The 15,254-nt window shown below is 41.5% G+C and overlaps 1 protein-coding gene across 6 annotated transcripts in view; it reads left to right on the top strand.

Annotated features, from left to right (window-relative positions):
- SMOC1 (SPARC related modular calcium binding 1) overlaps nucleotides 1-15,254 on the top strand; it is a 127,975-nt gene that overhangs the window by 52,291 nt on the left and 60,430 nt on the right. For all 6 annotated transcript variants that reach the window (XM_035539743.2, XM_035539738.2, XM_035539737.2 and 3 more), the window contains exons 4-5: nucleotides 3,617-3,716; nucleotides 5,981-6,028. In XM_035539743.2, coding sequence (XP_035395636.1) covers nucleotides 3,617-3,716; nucleotides 5,981-6,028 — 148 coding nt within the window. The remainder of the gene's footprint in view (nucleotides 1-3,616; nucleotides 3,717-5,980; nucleotides 6,029-15,254) is intronic.

Genomic DNA, 15,254 nt, shown 5'->3' on the forward strand with positions numbered 1-15,254 from the left:
GAGCATAGTTGGGCTTGTCGCTCATACTTTTCATCCTTCAGTTGAGACACAGCTGAGACGGCGTATCTCTCACCCCAGAAATACAGAAAGAGGATCCTCCTGCATAATCAGGGATGCAGGTGCTTGCAGGGCTTTAAACTGCAGTTTGATTTTGTTTGGAAGTGTTGCTGTTAATAAGGAATCGGAAAGACCTCGAATGATCTGTAGGTTTTGTTTCTGATTCCATGTTATGTAACTTAAAATGTTCAGCTGTTGGACAGGTGTACATCAATTTGGGATGTCAAGCTAAGCTTGTAATGAGGCTTTCCTGCAGTAATGAGTGTTTCATTACCCAGAGCTTGGTTAGCACTCGAGTTTATTTTGTATATAGAATTAATAAAGTCTTTTTCTTTTGTGTCAAAGCTTAGTCAGCTTTAGAAGACTAATGAGAGGGAAAAAAAATGAAACTCTTCTTAACAAATGCATTTTGATAAACCCAAGTAAGAACTCAGTAGCTGAAGGTAAGATTTGTGCAGTAAACAGGTGCCACTATTACTCTTCTGACCATTGAAAAATATTGCAGTGTGGGAGTGGAATTAGATTAAGGTTGAGTTTCAGGCAGAAGATCAAATGGGAGTTAGAAACAAAAACTCAAGCCTAAAGTCATGTGAAAAACTTAAACAAAAACAACAACAAAAAATTGGATTTCCAATGTTCCTTACTACAGGAGCTCTGGAATATGTTCACAATTTAGTGTCGATTTTGTTTACACGCAGTGCTTGGATATGGTCCTAGATCAGCTATTACCTTTACATTTTTCAAAACTGTAGCAGTACTGTGTAACTGATAAAAAGTATACCCATTTCTTTTTTTCTTCCAGCCTTTAAACTACAAATTCTTATTAGTCTAAAGACCAATATTATTACGACACCTAAATATAGAAAGACCTGGTCAGGTACCATGGTGAAAGGTAGCATCTATCAAACATGAAGACATCAAACATGAAGACATGCAGGAAAGTCAACTGCAGTGATTTTTGGGAGGTTTCTGAAGTGTATGTTCTTCATGGGTAGTTGTCCATCCTTTAGGAATGAAAGGATAAGGGCTGACATTTCATGACTCGTATTATCCATAGTAGGGAAGCCCTTTGGTGCTGCAGTAGCACATGTGGTTGGTATGAAAGTGCTGTCAATCTGAGATTGTTGTCGTTTCGTTGTGTTTTTTTTTTTTTTTTTTTTGTTTTCATGACTGGGTGGGAAAGGTGCCATGAGATACCAGTCCACAGAAGATCAGAGTTGCTTAGTTTAATTATTCAAGAAATTACTTCGCCTTTATTAATGTATTGTGTTTAAATGGCATAAGTGAGTGGCATATAATTGGTAGCTCTCCACTGGGATGAGTTTTATAATATGCTTTTAGTTACCCTCAATTTCCAATACGTTTTTTGGACTCCTCTGCTGTCAACTTTGCTATTTTCTGAAGGTTTAGCTAAATAACTTTCAAGTCACTAACACCTGATTTTTTTTTTTTTTCAAATGCTGGGTACACGGGGAGCTCCTGAAGTAGATGATGCACTCCCTTTTTTATATAGTGCTGCAGCTACTGCAAAAAGAGAAATACTTAAAAGATATTTTTGTTGGAAAATATTTGAGTCCGAATAGTAGTATTCTGAAAAAGTGGTCCAAAATACAGACAAATGCTTTTTTTCAGTAATGTAACATGGAATGGTCTTGCCCTACAAATCTGGGACACTATCCTGGAATTTGACTTCATCTCTGGGTAAGATTTTTACAGTTAATGCTCAGGTGTAAAGACAGCTTCTTGTGCTGTTGGGAATGCAGTAGCGTGTGCAATAAGCAAAGATAAACACTAAACACCTAAAAAAAACCCCAAGTTTTTCTATCACATCTTGAATGTGTCATTGATAAGACTGAGCAATAAGAAATATTTTGCAACTTGATTATTGCTAATTATATTCACAGCACTTTTGAGTAATTTGCAATCAATTTTGTGGTATATTAAGAGAATTAAAAAAAAAGTGTGCAGATAGCAGGGACAGTGACTCTAATAATGTGGGTACATGAGATTGTTGTTGATTTTGGCTGCTAACCGTGCGTTTGCTTGAGGCAAAATGATTGCTTTGCGCTTTAGTAAAATCCAAGATAAACACGTGGTACTGTGTTATAGTTGCTCTTAGATCATGTTTTATGTGATACTTAAAGCCTTTTAAAAAGACCATCGTTAAGTCTCTAAGCAAACTGCTACCTTGGGGAATCAGAGCCAGCTGTCAGCAAGGGGGAATAACTAATCTAGTTGTGAAGGGTCCCAAAGGGAGGGAATGGTACAAACACCCCAGTGCTCACCAGTTCTCTGGGGGGAGGACTAGAATGGGAAATCAGCTTCAGAGGACTTCCTTGGAAAAATAGAGAATGGACTGAATTCAGTCTGAAAGCAAAATAAAAAAGCAGATTTCATGCCATGGTTTTTATCAGAAGTGTATGATGCAGCCATCTCTAGCCTGTAATAGTGTAGACATTTCTATACTGTTTCCAGGTGCTGGTGTTACTGAGGTACAGACTCGCCCACAACTGAAAGTGCGTTTGCTGGGAAGGATTTTGGAAACAGTTTTTACACCAATCCCTCTATGATGATTATTTACTTTAGTCTCAAGGGAAGTCAGAAGAAAACCTGAATTCATCCAAGTGCTGATCATTCTGTGAAAGCTGAGGCAAAAGCTGCAATTAGATTTGTTAAGCTGGATGAAACTGTACTGCCACTGGACTAATACCTGCAGAGACATCACTAAGACCAGCCTGCTAGATCAGGATTTATTGCTTCTCACTTCAGAGGTCCACCTCCAAACTAGTCATTCTGGTGTCCTTCCATAGCGTTGGAAAGAACCGAGACATTAGTCATTAGACATTAAGTTCAGATGCAGAGCTTTAAAGATAAGCAAATTGAATCTTAGGCTGTGCACCTTTTGGCTCATTACAGACTTCATCAAATGCTCCTAAGTCCTTGTCAATATGCAAAGAGCAAGCATCTTGCTCCTACTGCTGGAGTTGACATAGTAACAGGAGAGAGCTCAAATCTATCTGGAGAAGGTTTGTTAACATAACAAGTCAAGTGTTGTGTTTTTCTAGCTGTGTTTACTTAACAAAATGCTCTTGCAACGCCCACAGACCACTGTTCTCCAGCAGTGGCTGTGGAAAGGGGCTGAGGTGGCCTTGCCACATTGCAGCTGGGATGCAGTGGGACTCTGAGGAGAAATTATTTAATGGTAAATAATAAACAGGATTTAGCAGAGGGTGGAATGAGCTGAGACATGACTGCTGCGTACCCAAACTGAAGTGTTCTCAGCTGAGTATCTGTAACTTCCTTTGCCTCCTGAATTGCAGCTAAAGGAGTTGGAGTAGGAGAAATAACCTTTCTTTGGGGAGGGAGGTGGAAGGAGAAAGTCTTTGTCACAAAACATGTCCACCAAAATCAAATATACTCTTCTATGTGATCTCCTTGCTCTGAAGCATTTCTTCAGGATGCTTCTGGGTTGGGACTTCCATTAAGGTGCTGGACTATAACAGTAGTGGTGGGTGACAGAGTGAGAAATGAAATGCCTGCTCTTTGTTTTATCAAACAGGTGCAGTGCCATACCTACACGGGATACTGCTGGTGTGTGACACCTGATGGCAAGCCTATTAGCGGTTCTTCTGTACAGAACAAAACTCCTGTATGTTCAGGTACTGTGGGAGTGGCTTCAACAAATACCCGTTTGGTAACCGAAGGGGCATGGGGAGGACATGTCCAATTCAGAGTGCTTAATCTTTTCAGGTGACTTGGCCAGTTCACCCAACTTAAAACTGCAGTTGCTGCTTGTATTTCCCTGTTTGCTGGCTTTTGGAACCTGCAAGGAAGCGTGGGCTGTGGCATTTTCACCTGGCAGCTTGGGTTTAAGACTCACTGAGGAAAAAACACTAAAGTAACAGAGTGGAACCATGGCTTGTGGTAGCCAAGGCAAAAGCCACAGTACTGCTGTGTACACCAAACCCAAGAATCCCCATAACAGATGGGATCTCTCTTTTCCATGAGATGTATTTTAAAGAAATGGTTCTCAGGCTGAATTGAGTTGGGTCATAGTCTTGTTGCCTTCAGAGGCTGTCAGAGCAGCATTTAAGCTTCCCAAATCATCACTTTCTGTACTTAAAGTAAACTGAAGTGTTTCTCCCTGCAGTCAAATACAGCATCCCATGGCTCAGATGGGATGGGACTGGGGGAAGGCTCTAGATTTTCATATGGCCTTAGCTTTATGAGCTGCAGTGAGCAGAGCTGCTGTGGCAGCAGCAGCACACCAGGCACAGGAAGGGATGGGAAGCTGTTCTGTGCTGTTTGAGAGAATTCAAGGGCGACACTAGAATCATGTCCACCTGCCCCCCCAAAAGAAAAGTTGGTGAGAATAGGATTGTCCAATGTGTTAAGTAATGCCATGTAGGGACTGCTGCCTCTGGCATCATGCTTTGCAATCTGCACCCTAAAGGTATTTGATGCACTGCTGCTCTCACACCTTGCCATGTTTGCCTGTTAGATTGGGAGCATGGCAACAGTCAAACCCTTTTTTTTTTTTTTTTTTTTTTTTTTTTTAAATCCTTCTCACTTTGTTCACATCTTCTTTGCTTTAGGGTGTGTTGTGGTAATAAGTAAATGTAGTGACTTGCATGAGGATTCAAGTTAAGTTGGGGAGCTGCCTGGGGACTAGTGAGTCAAATACTCTAGCTAGAGGGGATGCTTAGTGTTTTACAGGTACACAGAAAGAAAATAAGGTTAATATCCTATTTTTGTTTAAGGTAAAATGCTACAGTAATTTGGCGTAAGGCTTAGAGAATGACTTTCTTCCATTGTTGGCTAAATATGTTTTTGGTAGGGCATTTTTAGAGGATGTTTTGCTGATTTGTTCACTTAATCATGAGCTGTTTATAAAATTGTTTTACCAAGAACCTAGAGTCATTGTGTTTTGTGGGACATGCAGATGTTAGCCTATGACAACTAATATTGTGTATGTGCTTCCTACTTGTAATTCAGCAGTAGACCTGTGATGAACAGATCTGCAAGTGAAAGTACCTAGGCAATAAAGCTTAGGGCTTGTCTTGACTGGACTCTTGGGCCTGTCAGAGCTGCCTCCTTGGAACTGACTTTAGATCCATGTTTCCTGCATGATCAGTAATCACTGGAACTGTTTAATAATGGTGCACAGCAGAAGCATTTCCCTGGGAATAAAGCTATTCCACAAAAAAAAAAAAAAGCTTGTCATAGATTTTTTACATTTTGGTAACAGATTTGTTAAGAAAGCCTTTATTATCAGCTCAAGTTTTAGTGGATAATTCATGATGCAGCACTAAAGCAAACTGCAGAAACAAGTGCAGAATCATTTATATAATATGAAGCTTGAAGTGTAAATTAGAAAAAAACAGGATGTGTCCTATTTGAGTACATGCTGGATCTTATCCAATGTCCCTTCTCAAACAGCTGGGGATGTTCAGGGCTTGGTTGAAATCCATTTTCTGGAAATTGTCCCACTTAATCCCTTCCTTTAGAATACTGCCCCTTGCATTCCCTGTACACTCTCACCACCTGTTTTTGATTTGTTCTTCCTGACGTTTGCAAACCAAAGAAGTGACTCTTATTGATCTTTCCCTCTTGCCCTTGGATTTATTCCAGGTTTCTTACTAGTGCACTGCTGTGTTGAGCTTTTTCAAATCACTGGATCCAGCTACTAAAGATTTCTTGTTTACCCACATCCTGATTTAACATCCTTAATGCATAAAACTTTCTTATGGTCTCCTAGTTGGTTGAAGCCACAGGAACTCTGAATCCTAAACCAAGCTGTTGGCAAGTAAATAGACATTTTGTGGGCTTAGATATTGACTGTTTTCATGTAATATTACACGTTTTGTGTGATTGTTCAACATCTAAAAAGTTGTCTTTTTTCTTTCCTTTTTTTCCCCTTTAGGTTCTGTAACTGATAAACCATCAGGCCAGGGTAACTCAGGAAGGAAAGGTGAGTGGAGTCCTGTGCTTCAGCAAGTTGATTTGTAATAGCAGTTGCCCAGCCAAGTCTGTGAGATAACTTAGAACCTGGGTTTCTAAACAGGTCTGTGTGTGAGAGGCTTACCTGCCTTTAGACCTCCCCCTGCAGTAGGACAAGTAAGATGACAGTCTGTGCATCACCCTGGGGACTGAAAAACTGTGTGTTCTGCTCTGTGCTGGTCGCTGAGATGTATAAATGAAAGCAGAGCTTCCCAAAGGGGCAGCAGATACAGGATAACCTTTGTTTTTTTCACCTTGATGTTAGCTACTGAGAATGCTCAGTAAAATCCTTGGAGATTAGAAAGACTAGCAGTATGACTAGTACACTGGGAGTTGGGAGTGCTAATGTAATGGTTGTGGCCCTACATGCATTGAAAAGGTGGTGTTTTTTTTAATTGTTCTGCATAAAACCCTCTGGCCAGCTGGAGCAGAGTTAGATTAAACCATAGCTGCTGTTGCAGATCTCACCCTTTTGTGCATTAAGCAGTGGTCCTCCTTCCTTTCACTGCTTTCTTTGGTCCTTGCTTTTCCTGAGCAAGGCACTGGATATGTTGCTCTCAGTCTCCTGTGTGTATTAGTAGCCCTTCCCTGTGTCCTCCAATTTGCATTCACTGAAATAGTCTTTGGAGGATGAGCAGTCAAGTTTGATGAGCAGTCAAGTTTGTCTTTAGGTGTTCTACATGCTGTGATTTCCAATCCATCTTCCTCCTTACCCCCCATTCAGAGTCAACTTTCTAGTGTCTTCTTACTGCAAGAAAACTGTGCTGAGTGCAACCTCACTCCTGCTGAAGAGGAGGAAGGCTTTTTCCTGAGAAGTACCTGTTTTGATATATGAAGCAGGACTGTTACTACTAACTCTAAATCATAGAGTATCCTGAATGGGAAGGAACCCACAAGGATCATTGAGTCTAACTCCTGACTCCAGATGGGTCCACCCAAAAATCAAACCACATATCTGAGAGCATTGTCCAAACACTCCTTGATCTCCAGCAGGCTTGCTGCCATGACCACTGCCCTGGGGAGCTGTCCCAGTGCCCAACCACCCTCTGGGTGCAGAACCTTTTCCTAACTCCCAGCCTGCCCCATCCCTGTCCCAGCTCCATGCCGTTCCCTTAGACCCTGTCGCTGTCCCCAGAGAGCAGAGCTCAGCGCCTGCCCCTCTGCTCCCCTCATGAGGAAGCTGCAGGCCGCCATGAGGCCTCCCCTCAGGCTTCTCTGCTCTGGGCTGAATAAACCAAGTGATTTCAGCTGCTCCTCATACGTCTTGCCCTCTAGACTCTTTACCATCTTCATAGTCCTCCTTTGGATGCTGTCTAACAGTTTTGTCCTTTTTATACTGTGTTGCCCAAACCTGCACGCAGTACTCGAGGTGAGGCCACACCAGAGCAGAGCAGAGAGGGACAGTCCCTTCCCTCGACCAGCTAGCTGTGCCGTGCTTGATGCACCCCCAGGATACAGTTGGCCCTTTTGGCTGCCAGGGCACACTGATGACTCATATTCAACTTGCCATTGACCAGAAACCCCAGATCCCTTTCTGCAGGGCTGCTCTCCAGCCTCTCGTCCCCCAGTCCATACATACAGCCAGGGTTGTCCTGTCCCACGTGTAGCATCCGGCACTTGCTCTTGTTAAACTTCATATGACTGGTGATTGCTCAGCCCTCTGATTTGCCAAGATCTCTCTGCAAGGCTGCTCTACCCTTCAGAGAGTCAACAGCTCCTCCCAATTTAGTGTCATCTGCAAACTTACTCGTTATGCCTTCAAGTCCTGCATCTAAGTCATTTATCATTTATCACCCATAATGTTCTGGTTTTGTCTACCTGTATGCTGGACACTTTTTCCAGAAGGATACTGTGAGAAACAATATTGAAAGCTTAACTGAAATCCAAAAAGTTTACATCAACTGGCTTCTCTTGGTTGACTATGTGGGTAATCTTGTCATAAAAGGAAATAAAGTTCATTAAACAGGACTTTTCCCTTGTGACCCATATCGGCTGTGACCAATGACCATGTTGTCTTTCAGGTGTTTTTCAATAACTTCTAGGATAATCTTCTCCATAATTCAGTTCATCCATAAATCAATTCAAATCAGTTACTTCTGAGACTTCAAAATGCAGGAAAATGCCTACCTTGATGCCTAATTTTAGTTTGAAAAACATCTTCCATGCTGGGACTGTCCAGTCCTGAAGGCACTTAAGAGGAATTATAGATTGTTATGCTCAAAGCAATGATGCATTTTGAGCGTATCTGCTCTACAGTCTGTTGGTTGTGTATGGTAGCTTAGGAAAAGGTAGGGAGAAGAAAGATGCAAAGAGACCTGCTTATTTAAACCTGAATGCTGAAGGTTGCTTCTTACTTCAGATAAGGATGTGTCTCTGTAAACCTGTAATTAAGTGTTAAACTTCACAGCCTGTGGAATTGCCACCTGAACACATTGTTATCATACTTTTAATACAGTTATTGTTAGCCTAGCCTGAAATACAAGCAAATCAAGTAGCTCTTGCAATCTGCATTATTTTAGAAGAGCGGGTTGTTTGTAGGCTTCCTACCTGAGTAGTTCAGGTCTGTTCTGGAATTGGGAGCAGCTGATACTGGATTTCTTAAGAAACAGAGCAAAGGGGAAAATGTCAGAGTTTTTTTTTTTTTCCCCTACCTCACCCCTTTTATTAACTCAAAAGCTTCAACATACAGAAGAAGAGAACTATAAATGAAAGAAATTAATCTAAAATTTGTAATATAAATTGACTCTTCTTGGTGCTCCCTGTGGCATCCTATTTTAAGAATGCTAAGCTTGATCACATGGATGGAGAAACATTCTATGCAGTCAGTAGCTGTCAAGAAAAGGAAAACATCTCCCTTTTGGCCAGCATGCTTCAAGCAATCATGTAAACTTTACATCCCCTCCAATTCTGAGTGTTCATCTGTTGAAAGCCCCCACACAAGCCTTTCTCCATCATGTCAGAAAAATCCTGGTGAGCAATTATTAAATAGCCTGTACAGGACTTTTAAAATGTGAAATGATTTGAATTGAAATAATTTGGTTTAACATCTGGGGAAGTTAGCATTATTCTTTTGGCTTGTGAAGAATGTTTGGTCTAAAAATTAATTTGCACTAATCAGTGCTTCTTTTTGACTTATTGCTGTGATCCAGAATTTCAGTATTGGGTTTTGTGGAAAGCAAGCCAGTACCAAGAACAGGCAGCCTGGCTTCCTTAATGCAAATCATTCACAGGAGCCCTGGCTTCTCTGAAGGCTTGTGACTAGCCAGCGTGGCTATAACCATCCGTTTTAGCGGAGTGTTCTGAGTCTTTCTGTAAAGATAGCCCTTTGCAGGAAGACAAAAAGGACATGATGAAGAGGAGTCCATCAGGAACTGGGTCAGTGATGACTTTGCAGAGGCACATTTTGGAAAATTCTGAAGTGGTCCCTTTGAGCAACTACCATCTGACTTAGCTTGTGGAATTTCCACACTCCTCTTTCCACCCCTGGATGAGAGTCCCTGGGTCAAATAGTATTATCTGGCACAGAATAGGCTCTTTCAGGAGGTGAGGGAATAGCTAAGACTCTCAGATGTGATTTCCTTTGTCCCATTCATACAGGAATGTAAAATATGGAGCTAATAAACTTTGTATGACGTTGATGCCTTTCAAGTCTTCAGGGCAAAATAGTTCTTTGGAAAGAGGCTGCTCTGCCTAGGGAACTGTACAGGTGGGTAGGCTTAGGCTATTAGGTAACAAGTGAAAGGGGAGACTTTAGTAGCATATTAGCTGCCCTCTAGGAGAGACAAATTAATGTTGGAAGAGGAAAAGGACCGGCTGTCAGTAATAGCTCTCTTTCTTCAAATGTTTTGGCTTAGTTTGTAGAGGTCAATAGGTATGATGGAGAAGATGTGCAGTAACACATGCTTCCTGTTCACGGGCTGTCTCATTACTGACGAAAAGAAAATGAAATGGCTCTATGGGCATTGGCTTGATATGTAGTTCCAGAAGTGGCTCTGTGGAGCTTTCTGCAGAGAACAGGCAAAAGTGCTGGCAAGAAATCCTTTTTATTTTTAAATCCTGTGCTCTGGTTGTCCGTGTTTTCATTGCTGCTGTTTCTGTATGATGTAATGCCAGTTACTCATATAATTTGCCCTGTAAGGTAATTTAAATCAAATCAAATTGGCACCAAATTTAAAACTTTAAAATAGCCAGTACTGATTTGTTCTGTGTGTGTGGAGTGCTCTGCTGCTGGAAGGCAAAGACCTGGGCCCAGGGAAGCAGTGACTTATTCTTATATGGTAGAATGGAAGCCTGGGTTCTCCAGGACTTGCAGTTCGGACACTTACCACTGTTTCTCCTGTCTGAATTCAGCCTGCTTGAATTTTTTATAAACAAAGTCCTTTCAGGTTTGTCTGTCTGACCCATGAAAGGACCTCTCATCCCCTCCATCTCTAAGGCCTAGTGCCCTAATGTAACACAGCTCAGTGCCAAATGTTTGTCCCGAGTTACAGTTCATCACGTGCAATGAAGCTTGACAAGGTTTTTGTCCTTCCACTGTCATTGCCCTCTCCTCAAACCTTTTTGGAGTAGACTAACACTCTAATTGTTTGTTTTCTTGCATGGTGCACAGTGCTGTTCTATACTAAGGGACAGGTTTTCCAAATATTTCAGTCCACGCCTTTAACAAAGTGGGGCGTGTTGAGGTGGTACTGCCTCTCTGGCAGTGCTTGGACCAACACCACCCAGCACCATATGCCCTGGCATCCTCACTTGAAGAGCACTGCCCACTGTAGGAGCACAAGACGATGGGAAGTACAGCTTCTGGGCTGCTGGTGATGGTTGGCTGGCTGCAGAGCAGCCCTTCCTGCACAGCCAGCCTCCTGATGAAAATGGGTCATTCAGCTGACCTCCGTGCTGTGAGAGTAGTGAGGCTCTGAACAAATGACTTGGAACTATGTTAAGATGCTCTAAGCTTGGTTCTCCAGGTGGACTGAGTGATCCTGAAGTGAAAATGAGGAAGGATACTCCTTACCTAGAAGATGAAGTAGCCCAGCCAGGCTGACATACACCGTTCCTTCAGGCAGCTGCAGAACAAGTGTCCAGGACCTTTGTCATAGGCTGCAGATATTCCTGGGTGGGATTAGGATATCCAGAAACTGCAGACTTGTTACTGTTTGTTCCATATTCCTGCTTGTGCCTTGTACAATCCTTTCTTATAAGGAGCTTCTTGCGCTAATTTACTCCAGCTGCTGCTTAGTTTGAAAGCCTGAGAGACTTGGAAGATGCACACAGTCCCCTAGAGTGCTGGATCTCCGTCCCCCGCCTCCCACTGGGAACTTCTTAATATTTTAAGATGCAGTGAAAGGCATCCTTGGAGCCAACATGACTGGATTTCTTCCCTGCCTAAAGAATGCAGATTGTTCCTTTCCAGCCAAAGGCAAGTTGTGCCACACGTTTGAAACAAAACAAGCAAGCACAAAACAAAACTTTATTTTCTTTATCTGTGGAATGTTGGTGCTTTAGGACTCAAAGATGCAGACTTGGCAATTGCAGCCACAAGTAGTGTTTTTCACAGTCACCAAGCAGGCTTTTAAAAAGTAGGCTGGTCAGGAGACAGGGATAATAAATTACATGGCTGCTTTTTATCCTCATTAAATCATGCAGTCTTCTTACTTAAAACTGGAAGCAGAGTGAATTAAAAGTGGAGGTCAGAAAGGAGAGAAGGTGAAAATCTAGGTGGGGATAGTGGTTTGTTAGTCATTGTAACTATTCTGGATGCCATGAGAGGTCTTTATATCATTTTAAATAAACTGAATGAAAGAAATGGGAAAGGAAGTGTAGTTCTCTAATCTGGGATTAAAAGATGATGCAAGTACAGGTAAATATGGGCTGACTGAACTGTTGATGTCAGTCATTGTGAAGAGTCTTGCATGGTATGTATGAACTCCTTTCTTCTTTCATGAAATCTCTTGGAGCGTATGAAGTTCCAAGCCTGTTTTGACTAGCTTTGTTTCCCTGTTGCAAAAGCTGGCAACAACATCTGCAGTTCCCTGAGCCTGGGGCAGGTACGGTGATGTTAGTGGAATGTGAGCTCTGATGGCCCCACAGGAGGCGAAGTCTGGGTGGAGATGCTTTACGCTTACTGTCTTACGTGCAGGCATTGAATTCCGTGCTTTGACTTTCCCATGGAGTTGCGAAAAGCTTTGCCCAATGAGTTTGCAGACAAGTTGAGTTTCTACAAGAAAGCACTGAAGCAATTTGAGGAACCTAAGATAAACAACTTAAAATTCCTGTCAATTAAAAATCTGGAATGGGGTTCTTCCTTGTGGGTTTAGCTGCAAGAAACGGGCACAGAGGAAAATCTCAGTTGGAGCTGTGGGCAAGTGGGCCCATTCTGTGGCTCTTTTCCTGCTGGTTTCCAAGAGCCTTACTTGCAGCAAATGTTAATGGACTAGTTGTGCCGCCAGTAGACTGAGCAATTTGAATCAGTAATGAGCCATTAGTCTGAGTCAGTAATTAGACCAAGCAGTAAAGGGTGAATGCTCTCCTCAGGCAAACCTAAGCAGAGGACGGCTTGTGCTAATGTAAATAAATAGAAGTGTTTGTACATGGAGACCTGGAAGCTTTGTCTGCTGGTGGTAAGAAGTCAGGTGCAGCCAGCACTAATTCACCTGCTGCCTGCTTGCAGGGAGGGGAACATCCTGCCTCGGCAGCGGTTAGTACATCTCACAAGTATGAACAGATAACATCTTGACAAAAACGTCCCACTCTGTAGACAGGGCTGTCAAAGGTGTATGTCACTGAAAGCTGAGACTTCAGTCTTTGCCTTCTCTGTTTTTTTCTGGATTCAACTAGGTACTTATCGAATCCGAAGCAGAGCTGTGCTATTGCACAAACCAAGCTTCAAGCACTCAATTAATCCTGCCTCTCTAACCCAATAAATAATGAGAAAGTGCTTTGTGATGTCTTTAGCAGCTTGTAGTAGCTACAAGAAAGACAGAGTATCACATGGCCTCCATCAGTGAGGTGAAAGAAATACGAGTTTACTTGGGCAGAATGAAGCCAAGCGATGGTTCTAACCGGTGATTGCCATCTCATGATGAATTTCTTGCAGAACATAGGCAGGTACTAAGTCTGCAGTGCTACTCACGCAATTCTGGATCCTGTGTGTTATTTATTGTAAGATAAATAATATCCCAACTTGTAAGTCTGGGTGAGAGAGAATTTTCATGCAAAAATTGCTTGCTGAACTGTTTGTTGCCTGTAGTATTCCTAAGCAAGAACTGACACTTTCTGTCAGGTCTTTTCTTGGTAAAATACAGACAGATGTACACAAATTGTCCGTGTGTAGTGTCACTATGTGGAGAGTCAAGCTGTGCTATGCACGGGTAAATCATCTGCTTCTGACAGCATCAGACTTGCTGTGGTGGTGCTATACAAATGCTCCAAGCTGTCTACGTGCAAAAGCTTTATTTGTCCCACCATGTGATAGTGGCTTTCTGTGAAACGGTTGTGAGAACTCAGGTGGCTGAGGAGGAACTGGGTGAAGTTAGTGCAACGATAGGGTTGCAAAGGTCCTGCAAAGGCCTCAGTGAGCTGTGGATAAAATATTCTGTAGATGAAGTTTGCGGTACATAAATTTTTGATTAGTACGTATTTGTATTTCCAAGCAAACTTAGGGTGGGAATTAAAGTTTGCTTTTCCATTTTAAAAAAAATAATAAAAAAGAATCTGTAAATATCACTAATCTGTAGGCTTGTCTGTTTGCAGATGTTAAGAATTCAGTCTAGTTCTTATCGCTGTTCCTATATCATACGCAGTATGCAAATTTGCTGTTAAATGCCAATCAAATGTAATTGTAGAAGGCAAGTGAATTTCACAGGTATAGCAGACTGTAGTTTGCCAGTGGTGCTAATAGTACTGGTTTTGTAAGATAGAGAACCCAGCTTTTACCTGAAAATCCTGATCAATTTCTGTAAGAACAGAGGCATGTGGTTTCTCAATACCACGGATACTGGATCACTTTTCGATGATAGAGCAGTGTTCTAGGAAGCACCTAGATTTGTCTCACTAATCAAACAGAATTTTTGAAATATTAAGGACTAGAAGAAAAATTCAACCTCAAAATTGTTACGTAAACAGTAGAATTAAAAACAATCCTTTTGGGTCCCCACATCACTGACTTGTCTGAAATTGTTTAGCTTTTCATCAAGACGTTTTCTGTGGGCCTCAGAACATATGTATCAAATTTGAGGCTGAAGAAAGTTTCATTGGCAAGTTTAAGCAGAAGGCAAATTTTGTTTTAAAGTATATTTTGTTTGATATAATGCAAGAATTCTACTTTCATCTATAAAGAACCAGTTCTAATCTGTAGGTTAGTCTATATAATATGACTTAATAAAATTGTAGTTTACAAGTGTTGTTACAGCAATCTACAGACTATTTATGTCTGTAATGTCTTAAGGACAGCTGTAAAGGTTTTTAAATGATTTAAGTCATGGTATTGAGCAGCCTGGTGAGTAGATCTAATAAGCAGACTAACAATTGATTAAGCAACATCTGTTAAAGTATTATTAACTGTTTATGTGCTATACATAGGTTTCTGGTGTCTGACCAATTACAGCTTGCAGAGAAAAGAAATAGAAATAGTTCGAGGGACTGTGGGCTGCTTTTTGTTGAAGTACTTCATAGCTATGTGGCCTCAACACCTTTTCTTTTTTAAAGACCTGTTTAAAAAAAAATCTTCCCGAGCTCTTCAAATATCTGGATCAGTACGCCAAGATGTTATGCTATTACAGTATGTATTTCTCTAGATCCTTTAAAACAGCATCATTATAACTTTGAAATTAATAACCCTAGACTTCCTGTCTTCTGTAGCTCTTTTTTTCTTAAAAACAAACCTCTGGATAAATTGGAGGAATTGATGTGTTTTCAGATAAATTAACCTAGAATATTTTTCTTACCAGCCTGACGTGATCCTATTTTGTTTTTGAGTATTTGCATCCTGCAGAAGAATCTAGACATCTAAATGTTAGTGTTGTTTTTCCTCAAACCAGAGTAATGCAATGGGAAATGTATTTTAAATTTTGGGGGCAGTGGTTCGGTTGAGTGTGGCTGGAATTGCACTCCTTTCAGGCCCTTTACCCAATGAGTTCTATCAACATCTCTCTATACAGGAGATAAGCCACAAAACTGTGATGGGAAAGTTTGAACACATG

Source organism: Cygnus atratus, chromosome 5, assembly GCF_013377495.2.
Source record: "Cygnus atratus isolate AKBS03 ecotype Queensland, Australia chromosome 5, CAtr_DNAZoo_HiC_assembly, whole genome shotgun sequence".
In the NCBI taxonomy this organism is placed as follows: domain Eukaryota; kingdom Metazoa; phylum Chordata; class Aves; order Anseriformes; family Anatidae; genus Cygnus; species Cygnus atratus.